The 27,977-nt window shown below is 36.3% G+C and overlaps 1 protein-coding gene and 1 long non-coding RNA gene across 3 annotated transcripts in view; one reads left to right on the top strand and one right to left on the bottom strand.

Moving 5' to 3' along the window:
- The window catches only part of DARS1 (aspartyl-tRNA synthetase 1), a 58,046-nt gene extending 35,448 nt beyond the window's left edge, over nt 1–22,598 (bottom strand). Inside the window, exons 1-4 of one of the 2 annotated variants that reach the window (XM_026510069.4) lie at nt 22,372–22,598; nt 20,367–20,424; nt 16,985–17,077; nt 5,859–5,961 (exon numbers count right to left, since the gene is read on the bottom strand). In XM_026510069.4, coding sequence (XP_026365854.1) covers nt 5,859–5,961; nt 16,985–17,077; nt 20,367–20,424; nt 22,372–22,437 — 320 coding nt within the window. In that variant the 5' untranslated portion in view covers nt 22,438–22,598. Of the gene's footprint in view, nt 1–5,858; nt 5,962–16,984; nt 17,078–19,645; nt 19,688–20,366; nt 20,425–22,371 lie in introns of those variants that run through there. The other variant, XM_048214541.2, reaches the window with a different exon arrangement.
- LOC130544445 (uncharacterized) overlaps nt 22,562–27,977 on the top strand; it is a 160,011-nt gene continuing 154,595 nt past the window's right edge. The window contains exon 1 of the long non-coding RNA XR_008960734.1: nt 22,562–23,039. This is a non-coding gene — a long non-coding RNA (uncharacterized LOC130544445). The remainder of the gene's footprint in view (nt 23,040–27,977) is intronic.

Below are 27,977 nucleotides of genomic sequence, written 5' to 3' on the forward strand. Positions count from 1 at the left end.
GCTCCATCCATGTTGTTGCAAATGACAAGATTTCATTCTTTTTTATGGCTGAGTAATATTCCATTGGATGTATATGTATATATAATACACATCTTTTATATACATGTACATATATATATCCTACATTTTCTTTATCCATTCATCAATTGATGGACACTTAGGCTGTTTCCATAATTTGGCTATTGTAGATAATGCTGCTATAAATATCAGGGCATATGTATCCCTCTGAATTAGTATTTTTGTATTCTTTGGGTAAATACCTAGTAGTGCGATTGCTGGATTATAGGGTAGTTCTATTTTTAACTTTTTGAGGAACCTCCATACTGTTTTCCACAGTGTATAGCCCTTAACTTTTTTTTCCATTTTAAAAATTTATGTTTTTGTGACAATTTGAGATAGCATTCACACACCATACAATTTCTCATTTAAAGTGTACAGTTCAATGGTTTTTAGTATATTTACAGATACATGCAACCACAATTTTAGAACATTTTCATCACCATAAAAAGAAATTCTGTACCCTTTAGCTTTCACTCTCTTATCCCCTCATTCTTCCCCTAGTCCTAAGCAACCACTAATGTACTTTCTGTCTATATTAGCTCTTAACTTTAAATCAAAATGAATTTTAAAGGAAAATGAAAGCAAGTATTAAAAATAACAAAATTCAAATAGCAATATTAAAGTTTGCTAAAACTAAACTGCTGACATTTGGTTTAATGTATAAAGTTAAAGTCTCAGATCCAGTTCTATATTTAATCTGTTTCTGTATTTTTACTTTATTACCAGTAATGTGAAGAATGTCTGCTCACAATTACATAAAATGTTAAGTCTGAGGTTGATTTAGGACAATTAGGCCCCATAATTAACCCAAATACCACAAACAGCAATCCAAGAATGACAATTTAAAGAAAGTATCAGTTGATAATTATATAAACCTATCTTGTTCATATGAAAGTTAATAATGAAGCATCGTTAATTGAAATTTGAATCAAATAGGTATCTAATCTGATAAGTACTAGAACTGGAAATAGAATCATTTTTCCTTGCATTATTATTATATTATTATATTATGTTATATTATTAGTGATCTGCTGTCCCTCTATAGACAAAAATAGGATTCAATAAATCTGCTGGAACAGCACAGATTTTAAAAGTTCAGGATGCCTCCTAACTATTAAGTACCACCTAGTAATCCAACCTGTTCTCAGCATGTGTTGCTATTCAAACTACGGTGAAATCATCATTAGTACGGAACGTGGATATCGTCTAGTTTCAGCTGGCATGAACGCAATTGTAAATACGACAGTAAACGCTATATGAAAAGTACTGAATTCACATACCAGTTTTCTGTTGTAAGTTAGCCTTTAAAATGACATGGAAAAATACCCTTATATATTAACTTTAAGGTAATCATCAAAATGTATGCTAAATTTAAAAAAAACATAAAAAACTTCCAGCCTCCCAAGAACATATCTATGGACCCCAAAGAAATGAAAAGAGAAACCAATGACTGAGGATCATCAAAGACATGGGCTTAAGCTAAGCGACAAAGAATGAGGATTCAATGAATAAAAGCAAAACTTTTAAAATAAGAGGAAGAGAGGTCATTGCAGACACAGAGAATCTGCCCAATATGAAGACATATATGGCAAAGTAGTGGGAAATAACATTGTGGTGAGGGAATCAGTAGGCAGAATTAATATTGCACATGGTTGGAAATAGGAAGCCATTAAAGATTTTAGATTAAAAAATACTACTTGAAAATAAACTTCTGGCAAATATAGACTTAAGGAAGAGCAAAAAGAGCTTGTATCTCTCAATAAATACTAAGTTTATACAAGATAGGACTATTTTGTTCTAACCCAACTAACATGTGACAGAAATTACAAAGAACAACACTAAAAAGAGAGAGGAAAAAAAAAAAAGAAGCCAAATGCCTTAGAAAACTCATTTGGAGAGACAAAAAGAAGACTTTACTTGCAAAAATAATTTTAGAAAATAATGATTATTTTCATTCTAGTGCCATATCGAAAATTATTCTTCATGCTTAAGAATACAGAAAAGTCCATGCGAACTTAAGGATTCTGCAGTATCGTGTAACAATAATATGTGAGTATAACTGACCATAGCAAGTTATAAAAATTCTTACTTTTCATCTGTTAATGTCAAATAGAGTAATTTCTTTCTAATGTTATTTATGATTTAACAATAACCTCACACCTTAGATTCTTGTTTTACAGAAATGCCAGCTCACCAGACAGCACTGCCAGAGCAAGTGACTTTAAAGATAAATGTACAACAGCTACCTTAATCTTTGTTTTCACACTGGAGCCCATGAACACACATTTTAAATAAAATAGTTTATATAAAGATAATTTTTAGGAAAAGGATTTTGAGAGATGAAAAAAAACAACACAATTTTTTCCTAAAAAAGTTTTAAAAGTTCTTTAGAATTCATATTATAACCTCACCTGATTTATTATTATTCATGAAAAGAATAGGTTATTTTCAAAGTAAAATTTTTCTGTTCTTGATTTTCTTCTTTAAAAATTTGCACTTTGAATTTAAGATCATCTACTACTGGCTTTCTGTCAGAAACGACATGTGCCTTAGACTTCTATTACCAAGAAAGATCAAGATTTCAGTACTACCTGAGAAGTACAGTGTAGAGTCACATAAAAAAGACAAGCTGACTGTTCCTAAAAAAATTACCAACCAACCACAAAAACTAAAAACTCATCATTTTTACGTGGACAGACCCAGAGGGGTATTATGTTAGGTGAAATAAGTCAGACAAAGACAAACACCATACAATTTCACTTATATATGGAATCTAAAAAACAAAACAAATGAGCAAATAAAAGAAGCAGAAATAGACCCATAAATACAAAGAACAAACTGGTAGTTGCCAAGGGGAGGGGAAATGGGAGGATGCGCAAAAAAAGGTGAAGGGGAGTAGGAGATACAGGCTTTGTTATGAAATGAATAAGTCACAGAAATGAAAGGTATAGCATAAGGAATAGTCAATGGTATTGTAATAGCATCCTATGGTGACAGATGATAGCTACACTTGGTAGTGAGCATAGTACAATGCATAGAGTTCCTGAATCACCATGTTGTACACCTGAAACTAATGTAACATTGTGTGTCAACCATACTTCAATTACAAAAAAAAACATAATTTTTTGCCACAGAGTCTTAGTCATGAAAATTTTCCTCTTTCACAAGGTAGCAAAGTTATTAACACATTTACTCTTAATTACTCAGGATAGATACTTTAACGTATGAGTAGTGCCAAAAGTTAAATAATTAACCTAAGTACCACATGTTAAGCCTATTGTATAAAATTGGCTTCATTCACTTGTATATAACCAAAGGCTTTATAATTTGCAACAGCTCTATTATGAAACCATCTTTTCCCACACATTACTAATTATATAAAGTCCATTTTCTGGGGGAGGGAGGCTAAAAATAGATACATGTTCTTTGCTTAAAAAAAAAAAAATCCAAGTCACGATTTAATTGTTAAGCTGAATTACATCTAGATCTTGAGTTCTACACTTCAAGATTATGAAATCCAGACTAACTTAACTAAATTTCTTGCCTTATCTAAGAGAAAGATCACACTTATACTATATCGTTTATATGGAAATAGGAAGCCATTAAAGATTTTAGATAAAAATACCACTTGAAAATAAACTTCTGGCAAATACAGACTTAAGGAAGAGCAAAAAGAGCTTGTATCTTCCAATAAATATTAAGTTTATACAAGATGGGACTATTTTGTTCTAACCCAACTAACATATGACAGAAGTTACAAAGAACAATACTAAAAAGAGAAAGAGAGGAAAAAAAAAGAAGCCAAATGCCTTAGAAAACTCATTTGGAGAGACAAAAAGAAGACTTCACTCAAAAATAATTTTGCGAACTTAAGGATTTTGCAGTATTGTGTAACTTTAATTTATGTATTATGTATTTCTTTAATTTATGTATTATGAGGACATTAGTGAACTAAATTCTATTTGGGAGATCATTTGCAAGTAGCTAGGCCAGCTAGTAAGCTTTGGTTGACCTCTGATAGGGTCAATTGCTGTTAGTCAAGTCGCAGAAGTTTGAGAAGATCCAAAATAATAAGAAATAACTATTGGTGGACTACTTTACTTCTAAAGACAACAAATGAATTCACTGTCCTTTTGTCAGTAGGATATCTCTTAGTAAATATTAAGGGTAAGTGGGAATTTCAAAAGATTTTTAGACTAGAATATTTTCTTTAGGAATGTAACACTAAGGTTGTAAGGCAATTTAATGGAAACACACATTCTAAATAAAACTGTCAGTTCCATATATTAGTTTTCAGAACCAATTTAATACATAAAAGACAAAAGCCATAAAGATTATTTGTTGATTTGAAATGGACTTTTTCCCAGTATTTTTCAGTGTATTAAATATAATTTAGCATACATGTCTATGGTTTCCAGGGGCTCTATTTATAGAAGGTTCTGTGTGGAAAGTTTATTTCTAGGGACCAAGCTCATTTATGTCTCACTTCACAGGACTGACCTTAAAAGGCTAGCTGACAGTGCACCCCACAAGCACACACCCTCGTAGGCCATGAGATAAAAACAGCAAACCTACTCACCAAAAGATACAGACAGAAGAGACAGAAGTCTCCGGGTAGCAGGACTGGGAGATAAGGTGAGGTGGGACTATGTACCAGAAATACAAATACTACTGAGTTCATCAGTGAACTGATGCAATTAACGGCACTGGAGTTTTTAAACCAGGGTACAAGATACTGCTGTGATACAATAAAACTAAATTTGATAAATAAATCTCTAAACCCATACCAGTTACTGAGCATCCACTACACGTAAAACACTAAGGGAGTCGGGGAGGGCCCAAATATAAATTGTTTAAATTAGATTGTTTTTTAGTTCCCTTCTAGTTCTAAAATTGATAATTCTATCTATACGCACTCATCTTTGAAAGTATACATCTAAAGAACAGAGATAAAAATCAAGAGAAAAATAAAACATTTATCCTAGATTTAGTTTCTTTTAAAAAACATTCATGCCTATGAAGTACGCTATTACTTAAAATATAAAGATCATCCATTTTTCCAAATCTTCTTTGATCATTATCATGGAAATAAAATTTTGACTAAATTGAGAAAAACATACAAACAAAACTACCCACATTACCAACTATTATTACCTTAGAGCTATGTTACGCATAAGCACTACACTACCTCTATATCCTGCCTCTTGCAAACTTAACAAAACTAAGCATTTCTACAGGAACTCTGAGCCAGACAGCAAGACTTGTTGTGGGGGGAGGGGAGGAGTGGGTTGATTTTACTTTTCTTTAACCCTTTTGATGTCAAAGTTAAAAGCTATAAAATGTTATGACATTTGTTTTACTTCCTTTAGGAGGGAATCATTTGCAAAACGACACTCTTATTTTATGTGCTTTTATTTTTCAGTTAGAAAACTTGTTGCTTAATATGCAAATCTCAAACTGGGGGGGGGAGGTAGGAACTGAAGCTCAACAAACACAACAAAATAAAGTTGCTTTGCTATGTAGAGGCTGCCAGGCTTTTTGTTACTCTACTTGAAAGTAAATGTGACTTGTCTGTAGAGAGTGCTGCTTCAGCAGTTCCAAATGAATTTCAAGCCTGTGCTCCATATTTTCTCTTTTGTAAGTTTAATGTATTCAGCAATACTGAACTGACAATTTAAATAACTACATTTTTAAACAAACGAAGCATTGATGTTAATGTATGAAAATGGTCCAAACCCCTGGGAGTCTTGGTTCCCACCATTGTTTATTCTGACAACAGGATATAATTGCTTACTTACTTGGCAGCAAATTTAACCATCTGCTTGCTTGCATGGTCTCCCACCGCCACGAGCGCCTGGACATTAAACTGCTGCTGACGTAGGACTAAGAAACACTGCTTCCCTGAATAAGACAGAAAGAACACAAGTGTATTAAGGACATGCTACTTCAGGTTTTACAAAGAAAAATGTTTCTCTACTTTAAAATTGAGCCAAAATTGACTATACTCATTAGGCACGTACATATGTGTATCCAGCTTCCATGGCCCAAATCATACTGTTGACTAGCTTTAAAGAAACCCAAGTTCGCACTACGAGTAACAAAAGTGCTTTTAACATGTTTGTTATGAGAACAAAGGCAAATCACCAATTTCAGAGAAATATTATTAATCAGAAAATTATTTTGTCATTGCATCGATTAAACAAATTTCAAGTAACTTCAGATCACTTTCAACATGCATTCAATAACAAGTGTATTCTACAGGCAAAGGCACTGTGCTAACCACTATGGGATCTTCAATGATAACCACAGAAGTGCTAATAAAGTGCTTTGTATCAAGAATACAGGCATTCTGTGCAGGTGGTCCATTTTACTTCCTACCAAAGTATATTTTAAAGAGCACTTAGAATGACAGGCTAGTTTCTTCCACATTTTATTTTCCTGTTTTCCTTTATCATATTCCTCATCCTTTATTAGAGTTCTGCATTTTCCTCTTTACCCCAAATATCTTTTTTTTTTTTTTAAGATTTTATTTATTTATTTGACAGAGAGAAAGATAGCCAGTGAGAGAGGGAACACAAGCAGGGGGAGTGGGAGAGGAAGAAGCACGCTCCCAGCGAAGGAGCCTGATGTGGGGCTCGATCCCAGAACACTAGGATCATGCCCTGAGCCGAAGGCAGACGCTTAACGACTGAGCCACCCAGGCACCCCTTACTTTTTTTTTTTTTTTTTAAGATTTTATTTATTTATTTGAGAGAGAGCAAATGAGAGAGCAAGTGAGAGAGCACAAGCTGGGTGAGCTGCAGAGGTAGAAGGAGAAGCAGACCCTCCTGCTGAGCAGGGAGCGTGACAGGGGGATGATCCCAGGACACTGGGATCATGGCCTGAGCCAAAGGCAGACGCTTAACCAACTGAGCCACTCAGGTGCTGCTCCAAATAACTTACTTTGTCTATAAAAAAATCATTGTCTTTATCCTCTATAACCAGTTTTATTTTTACATATTCTGGGCCTCTAAGAGCCCCCCGCAATCTCCCCTCCTTTCATAAGGAACTGCCATTCCCTATTCTTAACCTTTTCAAAAATATTATTCATAATAGATTCAGTGACTATTTATCCTTGTGACATCCTTTTCCTCCAAAGCAAATTCTTTTTAAGTCTCTGATCAAGTTTTGGGAAATTACTTCCTCATAAAACAAGTTAAACCTTTTCAAGATCACTTTTCTCATCAGATTGTTTTATAAAACACCAAAAGATTTCAGTTTTTAAAATACTTGCAAAAAAAAAAAAAAGCAAAAATGCAAGCAGACTCACAGTCATTTCTTTCAACATACAGTATTTTGAAACACAAAGCAGACCACAATCATGAGTCTAAAAAAAAAATGTTGCAAACAAAGTGCCAACACAGACATAATCTATGGACTTTGGAGTGATGTATGACTGACATATTTTTAACCACGAAATATACACTTATTTTCCCTTTCCTTTGGACTATGATCCAGTCATAAAGTAAAATCTTAAAAAGAAAGTTACACATACTAAACGCATTCAAGGGGATTTTAAGATACTGAATGGATAAAGACTGTTACCGTGGAGAAATCTGCAGATGGATCGAAATGACATTACCCTGGGAACGACAGAAACCACAGAATATTTGAGAAACCTTTAACAGAATGTTTTTGTGCAATGGAAGGGAATGTGATTTAGTAAGTATTTTAGCTGCTCTAATAGTGCAGATAGGCAGCACAGACCTAGCTGCACTACAAAGCCATGCTGCGATGAACTCCAGTGCTACACAAAAGACCTGGACAGAGAATGGAGCTCTACAGGACTTACAAAAAGGCTTAGCACATGAAAATGTCTCTGGGTCAGCACTAGGGGGTAACACTTAGTGTAAGGGTCGCTAAAGAGTAAAAGCTTTGAAATCCAAAGACCTAGGATCCTATCCTATCACTTCCTGGGAAGGGGCCTGAGGGAAAATTATTAAACTACTTTATGCTTCAGTCTTCAGCTTCAAAATCGAGAACATATAAGTATGTTACTCTTGGGGTTTTCTCCTATAATCTTGAGGATTATACAGGTAATATATTTTGAGTTGTGACATACCTAACTAATGTTAAGTATGAATTAATGTTACTAATTAATGTTAATTATTATTTTTTCTTTTTTTTTTTAAAGGGAGAGGGAGAAGCAGACTCCCCGCTGAGCAGGGAACCTGATGCGGGACTCGATCCCAGGACCCTGGGATCATGACCTGAGCCAAAGGCAGATGCTTAACTGACTGAGCCACCCAGGTGCCCTTAATTATTATTAATAGCACCACTGGCTACTTATTTGATTGATTACCATTCCTATTTCACATTTGGATTACAATGTGCAACAACCATGCCAGGTGCTGGGAACACAAAGTAAATATTTGATAGACAATCATGATAGACTATTATGTTAAGGAAGTGATAAAACCATATAGTATAATCCCAATTTTGTTTGTCTAAGTGTATTAAAATTGTGCAGAGAAAAAACCCACCAAAATACGAAACTGATTGGATAGGAAAAAAAAAAAACCCACCACAATGTGGCTACTAAAGGATGTGAAATTATAGGAAATTATGCTGTTTTTCGTATTTTTGTTTTTTTCTGAACATTCTACAATAAGCATGTACTATTTTTCTAATCAGAAAAAATACTTTTTAAGAGAATAACACAATCAGGGGGGTAGGTATAGAAGAAACGTAAGGGTTGAAAGGAAATCTTGGCCATCTTCAAGATTCAACACAAATAATATGTAAAACCTGGAAAGTTCTAGGAGGCTAAATATAGAAGCCAATGTGCTCCCTAAGATTTGACCTCACTGCTAGGGAAAACAAATCAAGAAATCAGTGGTAATGGGTGGAGTGAAGATTGTTCACTGTTCTCTTTTAATGCTTAATGTGTTTATTGTATGTAATTCTAAATATTAAACCTTTTATTTTTTAAAAAAGGAAACAGGGGCGCCTGGGTGGCGCAGTCGTTAAGCGTCTGCCTTCAGCTCAGGGCGTGATCCCAGCGTTCTGGGATCGAGCCCCACATCAGGCTTCTCCACTAGGAGCTTGCTTCTTCCTCTCTCACTCCCCCTGCTTGTGTTTCCTCTCTCGCTGGCTGTCTCTCTCTGTCAAATAAATAAATAAATAAAATCTTTAAAAAAAAAAAAAAAAAAGGAAACAGATGGAAGGGAGAGGATGAAGTAGTAAAACCAGCACCATGAGATAGTATATAAACCTAAAAGTAAAAATGTATCAGCACAAAAACATCCAGATCAAAGGAACAGAAAAATAAACTCAAAATAGACCCTATTAGAGAAAAGAAATTCTAATTCTAGATAGAATTCAGGAATTAAAAAAAAACCAAACAAACCAACAAATAAAAAACTGAGTAAAAAATGAAACAATATTAAACTGTACAAAAGAGGAGGGAGACCTTTCTAAGTTTAAAAGCTACAGAATATCTATATATAAAAAACTGAAACACTGGGAAAAATTATTTGCTGAATGACTTATAACCTATCTGAGTTAATATCTTTAATACAGAGATCATAAAGATTTAGAAGTAAAAGACACTGAGATTCCAGTAGGTAAATGGGCAATAAACTAGAACAAATCATTTGAAAGAAAAAGAAAAAAACTGAGTAGATAAATATAAGGAAAAAAATGAAATGAAGGTAATGCAAGTTGAAGCAAACAATGATAACCATAATTTACCTCTCAAATTAGCAGAGATTTAAAAATATGTAATGCTATCTAATGCTTGAGAGAATTAAATGAAAACCGTTCCTTCATAAGTTGCTGATGGCAAGGTAAACTTGCATAGGCTTTCGGAGAATCATTTGACAATGGGCATTAAAAGGCTTAAAATTGTTCTCTTTGCTTCAAGAAATGTATTTCTTAGAATGTATGTTAAGCAGGCGCCTGGGTGGTTCAATTGGTTAAGTGTCTGCCTTGGCCTCAGGTCATGATCCTGGGGTCCTAGGATGGAGCCCCACATCTGGCTCCCTACTCAGTGGGGAGTCTGCTTCTCCCTCCCCCTCTGTCCCTCTCTGCCTCCCCCACTCATGCTCTCTTTAATAAATAATCTTTAAAAAAAATGTATGTTAAGGAAATTGAGTATGGAGAGAGTCACAGTTACAAAGATGTTCATAGTAGTAGTATTTCTATAAAAGCACTGAAACTCTATTATCACTTACTTCATATTTAAGCAGTCTTTACTAGTAGAATGACCTACACGTGACTTTTATGCTATGGTTCCCAGGTTTTTGGTGTTCAAAGCATTTTCAAATACTAGAACCTTGATGGTCCGTTCAAAAAGATTTTTAAAAGACTCAAAAAACCCCACAAAAACCCAGTACTGGTTTCCTGGTAAGTAGACCTGTCCACTCAGACTACTTTTATCAAGTACTTTCAAGACCAAGTTCTTGGCTGTTAGTAAACAAAATTGTTCCTTCCTTGGCTCTGGTTGGACATACACTGCACGACCTGCTTTGTTTCGCGTTTTGCAAGGCACTCTCATAGACACTGGTGAGTGTTAACAGGGAGCAGCATGTGAACTGCCATCCCTTTTATGTACATTTAAAAAACAAAGAATATACCCATGCTTGTAAATGCATTTTTTTTCCTGGAAGGATACACAAGAAACAACAGTGGTTATTTTGGGGGGAAGAGACTGTGATGAGATGGAGAAGCTAGAATGGTGAGACTTCTATTTTTCCTTTTATATCTTTTTTTTTTTTAAAGATTTTTAAATTTTTTTGCACGCGCGAGAGAGCGTGCACACGCGAGAGTGAGAGCGCATGCTTGAACCGGGGGAAGAGCAGACGGGGCCCGATGTGGGACTCCATCCTACGACCCCAAGACCACAATCCGAGGTGAAGGCAGATGCTTAACTGACTGAGCCACCAAGGCGCCCTTTCCTTTTATATCTTTTTGCACTTTTGGAATTTTAATTTTTACTAGATCTACATATTACCTTTTATTCTAAGAAGCAAATATGTAATTTCTCACCCTGTGTAAGTTAGTATTGGAACTTTATAAGACAGACTAATCAACTGCTAAATATTACTTGTCTTTCTTCTTGGAACCCGCCAACTGGGAGAGAGTTTATAGAAAGGAACATAAAGTCAACGTTCAAAAAAGCTGAATAATTTGCTACTTATAGATATTTTAAATTTAGCTCCTTAACAGTTAAGAATTTGTGTTGCATTTTGGTTAAGTTTTTAGAAGAGGCAGTTTATTTCTTAAGTTTACACAAGAGTCCTGTTTTAGAAAAATGTGAAGTTTGATACTTTTTATAGCACCTGGTGCAAACATAGTCATAGTCAGGACAAAAAGGCTCACCCTCATCTCCATTATAGTGATAGCTCAGTAATAAAGTGGGCTTTTGTGGGAGAACTACGTTATCCAAGTTGTGAGGCAATCTTATGTTTTCATCTCCTCCTACTGTCTTTTAGCTTGCCAAGCTCCTGAATTCATCAGTTAGATAATGTTCCTTAACTTCCTAATACCCAACATTAACATTTTCCTTTATCATTTATGTTAATTCATTACCAAATAAAACAGCAAAGACCCGAATGTTTTAAAGCACTTTCCAATTGTTATTCCCCCGAAATATTCTTGCACGAACATAAGTTCGTGAGCTTTTAAACTATCTGACAACCAAAATAAACTAGCTATTTTGGAAGTGTAAGTAAGTTTTCAGAAAGAATAATATTGAAGGAGAAGTATTTTCTGGCTTCAATGTAGTATATATAAAATTTGAAAGGAGTCACAGATATTTCAATTACTCTTTCAATATGCAGGCGTAAGAGCATAAGCTTTCACAATCTAAAGAAATGAATTTTAAGCGTATCATTAAGAGTTAAAAATTTCTTCTTGCTCCTCTATACACCACTTGATTTTAGGGATAGAATATACAAACCTAGTAAGAAATCTGATTTACTTTTTAAAAATGTATGAAATACTACCCTTAAGAATATGTTATTAAAAGTTGTTTTTGTTTTTTTTGACATAACAGGATTCTAGTTGTCATACTTCTGACACTATGATTTTGACACTCCCATTTCCTTATTCGTGGTTTTTCAGAGCTTTGCTCTACTTGAAATTGCCAGCATGGGTTATTTCCAAGTCCAGTTTCAGTGTGTTACTATTTTTGGAGTTAAGGCACCTGAATGCTTCCAAGTCAGTCATATTTACTAGCTATTATTCCTATATAAGGAAGAAGGGAGTAGCAGCAATCAGGGTTTTGCAAATTCAAACCATAAGATTTTATTTATTTCTTTAGACAATCTACTTTGAGAAGTGCGGATGATTATTATTGGTAACAATACAGAGAAAGTGGTACTGTCACATACTTTTGGGAGTATTAACTGAGCAGTTTTTTTGGAGGATAATCTGGTGAAATTTTAAATATGTATATGTATGCCCTTCAATCCAGCAATTTCACTTCTAGATATCTACCCTGGAGAAATACTGACTTATGTAGATCTGTGACTAGTATCATGGAAAGATCTCCAAGAAACACTGTTAATTGAAAATTTTAAAAGTTGCAGAGTAACATGTAAAATACTCTATCATCTACGTAAAATAAGTTAAAAGTCACACAAAACAAATAAAAACCTGTATATATGAATGCGTGCAACGTGCCTTAAAAAGAAAGATTTTTGGAAAGACACTAAACAAATTATTAAGAACAGAAAGGCTAAGGCAGAGGATAGATGTAGAGAAGAAAAAAGAAAGTATCACTTCTGTATTCTCTGAAAAATTCATGTAAAGATATTAATGTATTACTTGGGTAACTTGCAGCTTAAACACAGACAGACACTTATATACAAACTTAAAAACAAAATCATAGGATTTTCCCAAAAAAATTATGAAAACAAGATTAATGCAAAATTCCAAGGAAAAAAACAGTGAACCTTAACCTAGTACTATACTAAAAGAATACTACCCACACCTTTGCCAAATTCAGTTTATTCCAAGAATTCAAAAATGGCTCAACATTAAGAATTCCAACTAGTATAAATCATTACAATTACAAAGAGTTGATTCTTGTTATTTGTAGTAGTTATGTTCTATAAAGTCAGCAGGAACAATGAATTTGCAAACATCGAACCATTGCTCCTAGGGAAATACAAGGTTAAGTTCCTGTGAGCCTCTGGTCACAATATTTTCATCAGTCCATCAATACACAGGTGTTTTGTAGGTGTTTTTGTTTGAAGGCACACTATTTAATATATATTGTTGATTCGTTAACATTGAACTCATGGCCAACAGCACTGTAAGTCATGCTTGAATGAAGCTTATCTAACACATGTATTTTCTCTGCAAGGCGTAAGCCTTCTTGCACTTAGGAACACCAGAAAGTACTTTAGCTCTATGCTTGGTGGCCACTGTAAACAGCCATTTCACCAACAAAAAGCATACAAGTGTGAAGAATGTGGCATTAAATAGATTGTGAAAGAACACTTGTTCATCAGAGCTGATACAAGAAGGCAGAGCTTCACTGTCTGACCTCAGCTGGGACCCTGTGCATTGGGTGACTCAAGTTTCTTGCCTCTCCGCACATGTGCATGCCTGGCATTTCTGTGAATGACAGTGAAAGTGCTGCAAGTATTGATTTTGGGGTTACAACTACATTTTAGCAAGGAGAATTTGCAAATACACAATCCATCAATAAAGAGGATCAACTGCATTTTAATTTTTTATTATATGGAAAATTTCAAAAAACACAAAAGCAGAGAGAATAGTATATGAACCTCTATATAAATACACTCAACACAATTATATTTTGAGGGAAAAAAACTGATGGAAAAAGGTCAAGTAAAATTTAACACCTATTCCTGATAACAGAAAATTTGGACTAGAAAAAACTTCTTTTAATCTAGTCTTTAAACTTTGGCATTGTTTTCTAATGACATTTTATGCAGAACACCCAAAGTCATGAAATAACTCATCAGGAGTTTAAATCTCTGCTGTCTGAAAAATTCTTCATTGAGGAAATCCCCGTAGTACTGGAGAATCTACTAATCATTGCAAAGAGAAACAAAAAATGAGATAAACATTTGAAAGAAAAGGACAAAAAGATCATTATTTGTAAATGATACCAATGTTTACCTACAATCCCCATGTACTTCAATAATTATCAACTCATGGCCATTCTTGTTTCAGCTTTATCCCAATCCTCATATCCCTCGATTCCTGTATACTGTGAAGCAAATTTCAGCCATTATCTCATCCATACATAATTCAATATGGATTCTGAAGAGATAAGATCTTTTTAAAAATAACGTTACCACAGTACTATTATCTCAACTTAAAAAGAACATTTTTTAACATCATCCAGCCAATGTTCAAATTTCGAAGAGTCTCAAGTGTCCTTCCTTCCTTCATTTAACTATATATTTAAATTCTGATCCAAATAAATGACTGTTGAGAGATAAAATTCTTAAGTCCACCCCTCCCTTTTCAATTTATTTGTAGAAGAGACGAGGTCATTTTTGCCCAGTAGTTTCCTATAGTCTAGATTTTGCTGATTGCATCCTCATTGTTACTTAACATATTCCTCTATCCTATGTTTTTCCTATAAGTTGGTGGTTAGATCTAAAGGCTGCATGAGATTCAGGTACAATTCTTTTGGGCAAGATTACTGCATTGGGTGGTGTTGAGTTCTTTCATGAATAGACATAAAATATTTCTGGTTGTCTCTCTATTGTGTCATTAGCAGTCACTGGTGATGAATGCCTGGGTAATTTACTAGGGGCAAAATGATGAAGTTCTAACATGCTTTTTTTCATTTTATTAGCTGGAATACTTGTCCAGCAACTTCCCCCTATCTACCATTTGGTTAGCCAGTGAATATACAATTCACACAGAAATGGTACTTTCTCTTTATTTACCAGTTTTCAAAATGATGAGCTTGTTTCATCAGTGACCAACCAGGTTTTGTTGCCTGTCTTAACATTATTATAAATCTATGGATTTAAAAATATCTGATATATTTCATTGCAGTTATCCTTATTTTATTTTAAAGATTTTATTTATTTATTATTTGAGAGAAAGAGAGAGAGAGCGAGAAGAGAGAATGAGCGGGGAGGAGAGGGAGAAGCAGGTTCCTGCTGAGAGGGAGCCCGATGTGAGGCTCAATCCCAGGACACTGGAATCATGACCTGAGCTCAAGGCAGATGCTTAATCCACTGAGCCACCCGATGCCCCTGCAGTTATCCTTATTGATACTCAAATTGTTCCATCTGGGGGATGGGTGCAAAGGGAACTATTCTTGGTTCAGGCCTACATGCAGCATGCATTGTATCTTTTAATTTGCTAAATAACTATGTTTAGGAAACATACAGAGGCTCTCAGTCTAATGGAAGGAAGACAACTAAATGAAGGATTACAATACAATGTGATTATCTTTTAGTAGAGTAAATGGCCCAAATTTTCAGAAAGGCAAATCAACATTTTTGAAAAAATTAAAACTCCACCAGTTTTCTCAAAGTCCAACAGTATTCAGCTATTTGGGGGGAGTATATTGGAAGAACAGACAAACTTTTAGTTGTAGTGATCCTGAGAGTGAGATATAAGTATATGTAAATGAGAGAGATATATAAGATGGCATACATTAATTCTATAATAAACATTTTAGAACAAGTAAGAAATGTAACACAGAATGTATTAGATATTACAGAAGTAATTAGCTCTGCTGGGGAGACTAACTGTCTTAGAAAACTACCACGTTCTGTTCATATTCTACCAATACTATGAGCTCTTGGGCGAGTGGCTTTATCATTTCAAGCGTCAGTATCCTTATTTACAAAGTGGAATAACAAAGCCTGTTCTGCCTACTTCACAAATTTGTAGGGAATATCAAATGTGAAAAAGTGTGTGAAAAGTATAAAATTATAAACTAATGTTAAGTGTCAATATTTTTAGACAATTTTGAACATTAGGCTAGGACAATTTTCTATTGTCTATTGCCTATCAGGCTAGGCCTGTCTAAACCGCCCTACTCCTTCTTCTTTGTTGTTAATGCTAAATTCTTAGTCCTTTCTGACAGAATTTTCTACAGTGGCAAAATATTCTATATTTGTGCTGTATTTGGGAGCCACTAGCCATTGTGGCTATTAAGCACTCAAAATACAGCTAGTTACTTGAACTACTGAATTTCAATTTCAATTTCAATAGTTAAATGTAGCCAGTGGTTACTATACTGGACAACGTGAACTTAGCCTTATTTCTTTGTCACCTCTCTTGGCTATTTAAATATTACAAATATAAGACTATTAACATATGAAAAGCTTCTCAAACATTCTCTTCACTTAAAAAAATTAAACGTTTGGGGTATCTGGGTGGCTTGGTCAGTTAAGTGTCCCATTTTTTACTTCAGCTCGGGTCATGATCTCAGGGTTCTGAGACAGAGCCCCGTGTTGGGCTTTGCACTCAGTGTGGAGACGCTTGGGATTCTCTCTCTCCCTCTCCCTACTCACTCAAAAAAACAAAAAACAACTCTAAACTTTTGAGAGATGCTAGAAAAGTACCTTAAAGTCTTAGACTTAGGCTGAGTCTTTAAGGTCAAATTATTTTTAAGGATGTCTTTTGTTTTTGTTTTTAAGAACCTCTACACCCACGATGGAACCCAACATGGGGCTTGAACTCACGACCCAGAGATCAAGGCTTTAGCTGAGGTCAAGAGTCGGAATTTAACCAACTGAGCCATCCACACACCCCAAGGATGCCCTGTAAGAACCTAAAATTAATTAACCATGGATTAAGCTTCACTATGATTTAAGAAAGAAAATAGATGTTTTTCTTTTGTTTTTAATGATATTTTAGTCTGTGAGGAATTTGCAAAACAAAAAATTCAGAGTCCTTACCAGAAGGGCTGTAATCATGAAATCAATCTTACCTTTAGCTCTACTTGTATGAATCCTTGCACGCACCCAAACAACTTCATCAGCTTTGTGTACTGTCAAGTCACTAACCCGAACCAAAACTCGATCTGCAGCAAATAAGTAAAACAATTTTGTAATTCAGAATTTACAAAGTCATAATTATTTTGGTTTAACAGCTAGCATAAGTACTTGGTATTATCCTAAGTAACTTTCAATCTCTGACGACACCTTCTTTTCTAAAATTCTCCATATGCAATTTGCTTCATGTTTTATGAATTATACTAAGAACATCTCTAAAATCTATCCAATTCTTTCATCTTCATTGCCACCATCTCAAACCAAAGTACCATTTAGTTTGCCCAAACTACAGCAACAGCCTTATAACTGGCACTCCCCTGATCCCCTAATTCAGTCTACATTGGAGTCAAAGGGATAGTTTCAGAATGCAAATCTCTTGAATACTTCAATGACTTATAGGGCCAAATACAGCCTGTCTTCACCTGCCTTTGCCTAAATGGACATGGAATTTTCCCTTGCCTGTCACAGTATACAGAAGTCGACCACACGGGAGGATTTTCTGCCAGGCCTGGATAGTCATGGCACCAGGACAGAGAGAATGATCCAGGGAAGGCATGTTACTCAAAATGAGCTAATCAAAGTTCTCCCGTGGGACTTACTATAGAGACATGGGAATGAAGCTCTCCTCCCTGGGGTTTCTGAGATGAGATGGTGTAGGCCTGGGCTTCAGCCACTACCTTTCCCAGTACCTGAGATGGCAGGATGAGAGAATAAGGCCAATAACCTAAGGGAAGCGGAGGCAAAAAGTGAAGACAGAAAGTGTAGATGCTGCTTGAGCCTCTAAATTCAATTATGCTACGTACTATCTTACACTTTGTTTCCTATAGTTATGTGAGCCAATAAATTCCCTTTTGGGCTGTAAGTGAGCCCCCCAATGCTAATAACAAAGTACTGTATTTATCCAGAAATCCCCACACAGGAAACCTGTGACAAAACAACTATTATGTCAAGATACTGATATAAGGCAATCATGATCCAGAAATCATTTTATTATTTGAAATATGCAATAATTTGAATATCAAAGAAAAATTTAACTATTAATTAAAAACACAGTAATAGACATGACATCATAACATCATAAGTAATAAAAGATCTCTATTTTCAAGAGTTACATTACCTAATTGTAACGAAATCTGTCAATATCACGTTCAGCAAAACCTAGTTACTATTACTAAAAATACCTTTGGGAGGATATTATAATGAAATCAAATTATAAATCTATTTTACCTACTTTGCTAAATGTATTTATAACTTGTCTCTTGAAGCAAAGATGCAGCTTAGAGAGAATCTGATTTATAGAACACCACGGTTCTCATTGCCAGAAACAAAGACAAAGAATGAGGAATTTTTAAGCCATGAGGTTTCACAAGAAAATTCCTACAGAACATTGCCAAAAAGACCTTATAAATTAAGCCAATTTCCAAATCTGCTGTGTAAACTCAGGCAAAAGAAAGTGTGAAAAAGAAGACAGATGAAGGAGCATAAAATTTTAAAAGACAAATCTGAAAATGCCAAGCCTGAAAAAGCAAATGACTTATTAACTAGTCAGTCAAAACTCAAAACCAAATGAAACAGAGTAACATAAATCTAAAAGAATGAGCTTATAAATAAGTGGCATGATTACAGTAATTTTAATAGTACTTAAAAAAAAGATTTTATTTATTTGAAAGAGAGAGATCACCGAGAGAGAGGAAGAGGGAGAGGGAGATGCAGACTCCCTGTTGAGCAAAAAGCCTGATGCCGTATGGGGTTCAGGGTTTGATCCAGGACCTGGAGATCATGACCTGAGCCCAAGGCAGACATTTAACCGACTGAGCCACCCAGGTGCCCCTTAATACTACTTCTGAAAACAGAAAGTATCATTCCTTCTTTTGTGTGGCATTCCAACTAATTAGCATAGGGGTTCTTAACCTTCAACACATCCACAGATATTTGAGGCACATGGCACACTCTCACTAGTATGACTGCTGAGACAATGATCAGGGGCAGCAGGTTTTCAGTTTGAAAATCTGCCTCTTACACACTTTTAAGTCACTAGCATTAGAACAAAGGAATTTGGAGAAATGGAAGCACATGTGAAGGAAACCTTGTGCTGAACCAAATATTAGAATTTTAGCAGAAATAAACCAAAGGCAGAATTTTCCTGTTATATTACTGTAATCAGATGACATACATAGTTTATTCCCCTCCCCTCCACCCCGTGAGAAGAAATTATAAGTGGAAGACAGTAGTCTGGTTTTGTCAGCCAAATGGAACAATACCCCAATAGGTGATTGGGGCTCATGTAAAAGATTGAAACTCCGGTGAGCTTCTTTGTTATAGTTTAAGGAAGTCCAATTCAGGAAGATACTGAAGCTGGAAAAAAGTCTCAATCACCTCTCCTGCTTGTCCTGGCAGGGGAATGTCATCTTCTATACTATACTGTTTATATTCCATTTTATAATAAATTATTTTGCTCCACTATCTTTGCTTTTGGAAATAGTTTATTTTTAGCAAACCATTTGTCTTATATCGTACATTTTCCCAAGAAAGTTGGGAAGTAAAAGTGATTTTGTGGCAGTGCAATAAATCAAATCCCAAAGTACAATAAAACTGACCTGGAGGTTTATTTCCAAAGCATAAAATTCACAGGCAGGCTTCTAAATCAGAAGGAAAGAAGAAAAGAAGGAAAGAAGGAAAGAAAGAAAAGAAAAGAAAAGAAAAGTACTTAGTACTTCCAATGGGCCAGAACTTAAAGGTCTGCAGTTGTACCAATATTTGAATGATTCGGGGTGTTTACAAAAAGACAAGTGATTGTTAAATAGTTGAGAGTAAGATAAATCTGCTTGAAATATATATACAAATATATAAAAATACAAACAAAAGGAAGAAATAAATAGAAATAGAAAACTTACAGGTCTGAGAGAAACAGCATGTGACAAGTCAATTTCAAAGAAATATAATAAAGTCAAGGGGGAAAAAGAAAGGAGGTGGCTTCATAAAACATGCAAAATGGTCGTATATAATGAAGGCAGTTAATATTAACCACTCTTCCTTATCTCCTAGGCTAGAGCTAAATCTTAGTTAAATCTTGTACCTTATCTTTTTAATATAATTTACCATTTTAAGTATACTCTTTAATGTATTTGTCTTCCCTTCCTAGAGTAGTAACCCTAGACTGACAATGATTATGCAGGGTTATGGCGTCTGCTTGGGTTATTCATTTAACCTTTTCAGAGTTATGCCTTCAGAGTTATGCCAAACTTAATTAACTTCATGAAGAGCTTTCCTGGAATTAGAAAGAAAAAAAAAAGGCTTTATTATCATACAGCTACTAACCTGGTTTTTCCTGTGATTGTATCATTGAAGATACTCCGTATCTTTCTTTAGCATAATCCTACAAAAAAACGGTTTTGGATTATGACTTTTTATTTAGACAAGAATAGCACAGTATACACATACATACAGATAACAGAATATAAAAATGAATTCATTTTAACTTTCAGGACCATTTTATTACTTTAGAGAGTCAGTAATTTTAAAGCATGGAAATTTGCCATATCATTTACCTGTATACAGAAAAAGTTTCTTTTGTTTTGAAGATGACCAGTCCTAGATGGATATACCATATATAACAGCACTCAAATATAAAAATTTCACACATATACAACACATCTTAACTACCTTCTTCAAAAAGAACATTAAATGACTTCAAAGCAGGGATATAAATTTCCTCTGCGAAGGGAGTAGGATGAAGTATCACAGTTTTATTAACTTCCTATTACAGGAAGAGATGTTCAAAGAGAACCAACATTTTTGGGTAAGCTTTCTGAGCACCAGATGTCCTCAATTTTTAGAAATCTGAGATGTTGGATATAAGCTACAACTTTGTAAAAGGAAAAAAAATTCACCAGCTTCCTTTTTCTAAAACTACCTTCAGCATACAGGGTTGCAAGCTGTTGGAAATGGACAATATCTAATTTCTTGTTACATTTTAAATTCAGGAGCAGGAAACAGAAGATCTATGGTATAGACTGTTAACAACAAATTATACTTACTGAATAGATAAGTGGCCTTTTATTTTAATCTCACTTTACTTCTAAAATGATATCTTCAGATCCTTCTAGCTATAAAATGACATAATTCCACCACAGTGTCTATCTTATTATTTAGACCTATGCTATCTGCAAGGGAGCACATGTTATATAATTAGATAAAGAATAAGTGAAGATAATTTCCTTAGATTTTACAAGGTACTTTAAAACATACAGGAAGCAATTAGTTTCTGTCACTCTATAGCTATCTGCTGGAATCCTTTCCATTAGATCTGGCAGATACTGGAGTTTGTGTTTATACCAAAATAAACCAAAGTTAAGGTGAATACTGAACAATTTTTTTTTCAAATTAAAAAAAAAATACACCTAAAGACAAAGATAACCGAGCCCTAGTAGAAAGATACAGTCACACAATGCAGCATGAGGCCAGCATAGATTACAGCGTATGAATACAGGGTCACTTATCAGTACTGTTCATATTTCAGCAATTTTTATTCCATCTAATATTATTAAGATGACCCATTCCTTATGTAGTTTATCACAAAATCCTAATTCCTCAAGAGAAAAATTAGGAGCTGGGTAGGGATTAAGCCCTGGTTATTTTACAGCACACTAAGTTGTAGGACGGCTTCAAACTTTCATTTCTGAAAAGCACTGAAGGACCCCTGGGTATTATGAATTACCCACATGATTTTGAATCACTTCATCTCAAATGCTTGCTCTGCAAACTTCCCTACCTACCTTACTGGGTCACTAGAAGTGAGAAAGTAGATAAAAATAGCAAGCGTTCTTTAAAACTGTCGCATGGTAAAAGGTCATTAAACATACCGGCAGATCGTTTTACTAAGTACTGTCATTACTTGCAAAAACATTAGGTACGCAAGAGCTGAGAAAAAAATCGATTACTAGTGGACATTAAAATTTTACGGGGCGAGGAGCAGGGGGCGGATTACATGATGGACGTGCCTAAAAGTGTGACCCCGCCGCTCCTACTTCCGGGACAGTCGGTGCTCCACGTCTACCCCACCCCGGGACACGCTTCTGTTACGCTAGGCCTCCCAAGCGCCCCTGTGAGAAATGAGATCCAAAGTGGGTCTGGCCACGCTGGTCGCGCAAGGGCCCTGGAAGCCCAGTGAGGGCTCTGGGCATCCCGGCCCCAGGCCCGCGGCCTGCAAGCCAAATGCCAACACGGAGCCGGAGGCAGGGCCCCCCCTCACCCTACTCCCTCCCTCAGGTCGGTGCGGCCCAGGGGGTCTGTCCTCCCAGGCCCAGGGAAGGAGGACACCCACTTCCGCCGCGTCCATGATCTCCCGCGGCTTCTCCTGACTCTTGCGGCTTGCGCTGGCGCTGGGCATCGGGACAATAGGACGGGGCAGCGGTCACCACCCTTCCTCGCAGGCTTCCGTAGGACAGGCAAAGGGGCTTCTCTGTGCCACACAGTCTCCGCCCTCCCGGCACTCCAGCCAGCACACGCGCTCGGACTCCCCGTGGAGGGCCGGCTCGGGAAAGATCGCGAGAACTGAGATTCCGGAGCGCTGTAAGGCGAGCGGCCCTGCGCCGTCATCTCCTCTTGCTCCGCCCTTACAGGCGTTTACTTGGAGTTTGAGGGAATCCCTGGGAATTTGTTATAGTCTCGCGGGACTGGCTCTGAGGGGCTAGGTGCCTGAATTCCAGTAGGCGTGCAACGGACTTCTGTCGTTTTTCCCTTTTATCTTGGCTGTGACTTTTGGGCCGTTCTCTTTTCAGCCTTATTTACCCCTACTGGCTTTAAATGCAGACTGTTCACTAAAACACCCACCCAAGGTCAGGCGTCGGCTTTTCGTCCCTCGGACTTTCCCGCCTCCACACTCCCCAGCGGCATTGTAGCTGCCTGCGGTTACGGGAGACATCTTCGCAAACTGCTCTCTGTGTATTGGGGTCACAGGAGTGCTGGGTTAAAAGCAGTTGACTTGCTAAGGTAGGATTGGGTACCACCGCCCAAGCGGTAGATGAAGTGTAAACACAAGGGTAGAAACCCCACACAATTGCGCTGATTACCTGGACCCATTGCATTATTTCAGGATGTGCATAGTACTAGTTGGTTGTTCAAGGGGCAAATCACCCTGTTAGGCTTTAAAAAAAAAATAGTGTGATCCATAAGCCTTTTATCGCAATTGAAAGTAATTTGGGGACTGGATTACCGTCTCTACTGCTAGATTTCTTTGCACTCTGTCATGTTTTAACTAAGTATGTCAGCCTGGCACAAAGTGGCACAGTTAATACTCGTTCAAGAGTGCAGAGAGACCCCAATGAAAACAAAAGGACTCTGGAGGCTGCCTCATTTAGTCATGGGATACAGTCGTGAGAAGACAGACATCCCTTGCTCTTGTGTAGCTTACCTTCCTTCTGAAAGTAGGGAGATTCTATGAGGGTTTCTTCGAGGGCATTCTCCTCAGGGTTCCCTGAGGAAGTGATGCTTCAACTGAAATCTAGGGCCAGCCAGGTGAAGAGGGACTGAAAAAATAGAATATTCAAGCTGAGGGGGTAGAGAAAGAAAGATCATGGTCAGGTTTGGAGGTAGTACGCATGAGATGCTTTTGAGACATCCAAGGGGGGATGTCCAGGTAATCCCTGGCCTCGTGGGGTCTGCAGCATAGAATAGAGGTGTGGGCTATTGATAAAGATGGGTAAGACAGGAAAGGTAGGTGGTAATCGAAGTCCTGGACAAGAAAAGAGAATGTCACAAGAAGAGAATATTAACATTGATTGTCAACTGCTGCATAGACTTTAAGATGATGACTGAAAAATATTTGTTGGATTTAGCAACATAGAGGTCATTGGTATTCTTAGTAAACACTGTTTATGGTAACGTGATGGGGTCAGAATTGGCTGAGAAGTGAGTGACAGTGAAGAAATGAAAGTACTGTGAAAGTGATTCTAACAAACCTTTCTTTATATGGTGCTTACAGTGTGCTAAGCATTGTCAGTGTTTTACATACACTAACTCACTTAATTCTTAAATTTTTAAAAATTCTAAATATAGATGAAACAATATTGTGTATGACACAGTGATTCAACTTTCATGTTATGAAATGCTTACCACGTTAAGTGCAGTTACCATCTATCACTGTGTAACTTTATTACAATATTACTGATTATATTCTCTATGCTGTACTATTATCCCCATGACTTATTTTTTAATTTTTTAAAGATCTTATTTATTTGAGAGAGAGCAAGAGTGAAAGAGATCAGAGGGAGAGGGAGAAGCAGACTCCCTTCTGAACAGAAAGCCCAGCTAGGGGCTGGATCCCAGGACCCTGGGATCATGACCTGAGCTGAAGGCAGCTGCTTAACCCACTGAGCCACCCAGGCGGCCCCCCGCCATGACTTATTTTATAACTAGAAGTTCGTACCTCTTAATCCCCTTCACCTGTTTTGCCCATCCCCTCACCTCCCTCTGGCAACCACCAGTTTGTTCTCTGCATTTATGACTCTATATTTTGTTCTTTTCTTTTTTAGAGTCTACATATAAGTAAAATCATATAATATTTGTCTTCCTCTGTCTGACTTGTTCCATTTAGCACAATTCCTTCTAGGTCCACCCATGTTGCCCTAGATGGCAAAATTTCATTCTTTTTTTGGCTGAGAAATATTCCATTGTGTGTATACCACATTGTCTTTACCCACTCATCTATCAGTGGACATTTAGGTTGCTTCCATGTCGTGGCTATTGCAAATAATGCTGCGACAAACATGGAAGTGCATATATCTTTTTTTAATAAGGTTTTTCTTTTTCTTTTTTTTTTTTTTTTAAAAATTAAGGTTTTCATTTTCTTTGGGTCAATACCCAGAAGTAGAATTACTGAATCATATGATAGTTCTATTTTTGATTTTTTTGAGGAACCTCTGTACTGTTTTCCATAATGGTTGCACCAATTTACATTCCCACCACAGTGCACAAAGGTTCCTTCTAGCCACATCCTTGCTAACACTTGTTATTTCTTGTCTTTTTGATAGTAGCCATTCTGACAGGTGTGAGATGATATCTTACTGTGGCTTTGATTTGCATTTTCCTAATGATTAGTGATGTTGAGCATCTTTTCATGTATCTGTTGGTCATTTGTATGTTTTTGGAAAAATATCTGTTCAGGTCCTCTGCCTGTTTTAATCAGGTTTTTTGGGGGTGTTGAGTTGTATAAATTCTTTATATATTTTTGAATAGTAACCTCTTATCAGAGACGTCATTTGCAAATGTCTTCTATTCAGTAGGCTGCCTTTTTGTTTTGTTGATGGTTTCCTTTGCTGTGTTAAAGCTTTTTTTCGGTGTAGTCCCAATAGTTTATTTTTGCTTTTGTTTCCCTTGTCTGAGGAAAAATATCTGGAAAAATGTTGCTAAGGCTGATGTTAAAGAGATTACTGCCTATGTTTTCTTCTAGGATTTTTATAGTTTCAGGTCCCACATTTAGGTCTTTAATCCATTTTGCATTTATTTTTTGCCTGTGGTGTAAGAAAGCAGTCCATCTGTATTCTTTTTCAAGTAGCTGTCGTGTTTGTCCAGCAGCATATATTGAAGACACCCTCTTTCCCCCATTGTATCTTGTTTTCTCCTTTGTTGTAGATTAATTGACCATATAACCTTGGGTTTATTTCTAGGATCTCTGTTCTGTTCCATTGATATATGTGTCTGTTTTTGTGCCAGTGCCATACTCTTTGATGACTATAGCTTTGTACTATAGTTTGAAATCTAGGAATGTGATACCTCCAGCTTTACTTTTCTCAAGATTGCTTTGGCTGTTTGGCATATTTTTTGGTACCATACAAATTTTAGGATTGTTCATTTTAGTGCTGTGAACAGTGCTATAGGTATATTAATAGGGATTGCACTGAATCTGTAGATTGTTTTGGGTAGTATAGACATTTTAATAATATCAGTTCTAATCTGTGAGCATCTTTCCATTTATTTGTGTTATCTTCAATTTCTTTTATCAATGTCTTATGGTTTTCAGAGTACAGGTCTTTCACCTCCTTGGTTAAACTTATTCCTGGGTATTTTATTCTTATCGGTGTTATTATGAATGGGATTGTTTTCTTAATTTCTCTTTCTGCTAGTTTGTTATTGGTGCATAGAAATGCAACATATTTCTTTTTTTTCATTTCTTTTTTTTAATTTATTTTTTAAATTTAATTAATGATTTTTTATTATATTATGTTAGTCACCATACCGTATATCCCCGGTTTCCGATGTAAAGCTCGATGATTTATTAGTTGCATATAACACCCAGTGCACCATGCAATACGTGCCCTCCTTACTACCCATCACCGGTCTATACCATTCCCCCACCCCCCTCCCCTCTGAGGCCCTCAGTTTGTTTCTCATAGTCCATAGTCTCTCATGTTTCATTCCCCCTTCTGATTACCCCCCCTTCTTTATCCCTTTCTCCCCCTACCGATCTTCCTAGTTCTTATGTTCCATAGATGAGAGAAATCATATGATAGTTGTCTTTCTCTGCTTGACTTATTTCACTTAGCATTATCTCCTCCAGTGCCGTCCATGTTGTAGCAAATGTTGAGAATTCGTTCTTTCTGATAGCTGAGTAATATTCCATTGTATATATGGACCACAACTTCTTAATCCAGTCATCTGTTGAAGGGCATCTCGGCTCCTTCCACGATTTAGCTATTGTGGACATTGCTGCTATGAACATTGGGGTGCATATGGCCCTTCTCTTCACTATGTCTGTATCTTTGGGGTAAATACCCAGTGGTGCAATGGCTGGATCATCATAGAGTAGCTCAATTTTTAACTTTTTAAGGGACCTCCACACTGTTTTCCAGAGTGGCTGTACTAACTTGCATTCCCACCAACAATGTAGGAGGGATCCCCTTTCTCCACATCCTCTCCAACAATTGTTGTTTCTTGCCTTGTCTATTTTTGCCATTCTAACTGGCGTAAGGTGGTATCTCAGTGTGGTTTTGATTTGAATTTCCCTGATGGCTAATGATTTTGAACATTTTTTCATGTGTCTGTTAGCCATTTGTATGTCTTCATTGGAAAAGTGTCTGTTCATATCTTCTGCCCATTTTTTGATTTGTTTATTTGTTTCTCGTGTATTGAGTTTGAGAAGTTCTTTGTAGATCTTGGATACCAGTCCTTTATCTGTAGTGTCATTTGCAAATATATTCTCCCATTCCGTGGGCTTCCTCTTAGTTTTTTTAACTGTTTCCTTGGCTGTGCAGAAGCTTTTTATCTTGATGAAGTCCCATAAGTTCATTTTATCTTTTGTTTCTCTTGCCTTTGGAGATGTGTCATGAAAAAGGTTGCTTTGGCCGATGTCGTAGAGGTTGCTGCCTATGTTCTTCTCTAGAATTTTGATGGATTCCTGTCTCACATCGAGGTCTTTCATCCATTTGGAGTTTATTTTTGTGTATGGTGTGAGAGAGTGGTCAAGTTTCATTCTTTTGCATGTAGCTGTCCAATTTTCCCAGCACCATTTATTGAAGAGACTGTCTTTTTTCCACCAGATGTTTTTTCCTGCTTTATCAAATATTAGTTGCCCAAAGAACCGAGGGTCCATTTCTGGGTTCTCTATTCTGTTCCATTGGTCTATGTGTCTGTTTTTGAACCAGTGACATGCTGTCTTTGTGATCACAGCTTTGTAGTACAGCTCGAAATCCGGCATTGTGATGCCCCCAGCTTTGTTTTTCCTTTTCAACAGTTCCTTGGAGATTCGGGGCCTTTTCTGTTTCCATACAAATTTAAGGACTATTTGTTCCAGTTCTTTGAAAAATGTCCTCGGTATTTTGATCGGGATAGCATTGAAAGTGTAGATTGCTCTGGGTAGCATGGACATTTTAAGTATGTTAATTCTTCTGATCCATGAGCATGGAATATTTTTCCATCTTTTTATGTCTTCCT

The sequence above is a fragment of the Ursus arctos genome, unplaced genomic scaffold, assembly GCF_023065955.2.
Source record: "Ursus arctos isolate Adak ecotype North America unplaced genomic scaffold, UrsArc2.0 scaffold_1, whole genome shotgun sequence".
Classification (NCBI taxonomy): domain Eukaryota; kingdom Metazoa; phylum Chordata; class Mammalia; order Carnivora; family Ursidae; genus Ursus; species Ursus arctos.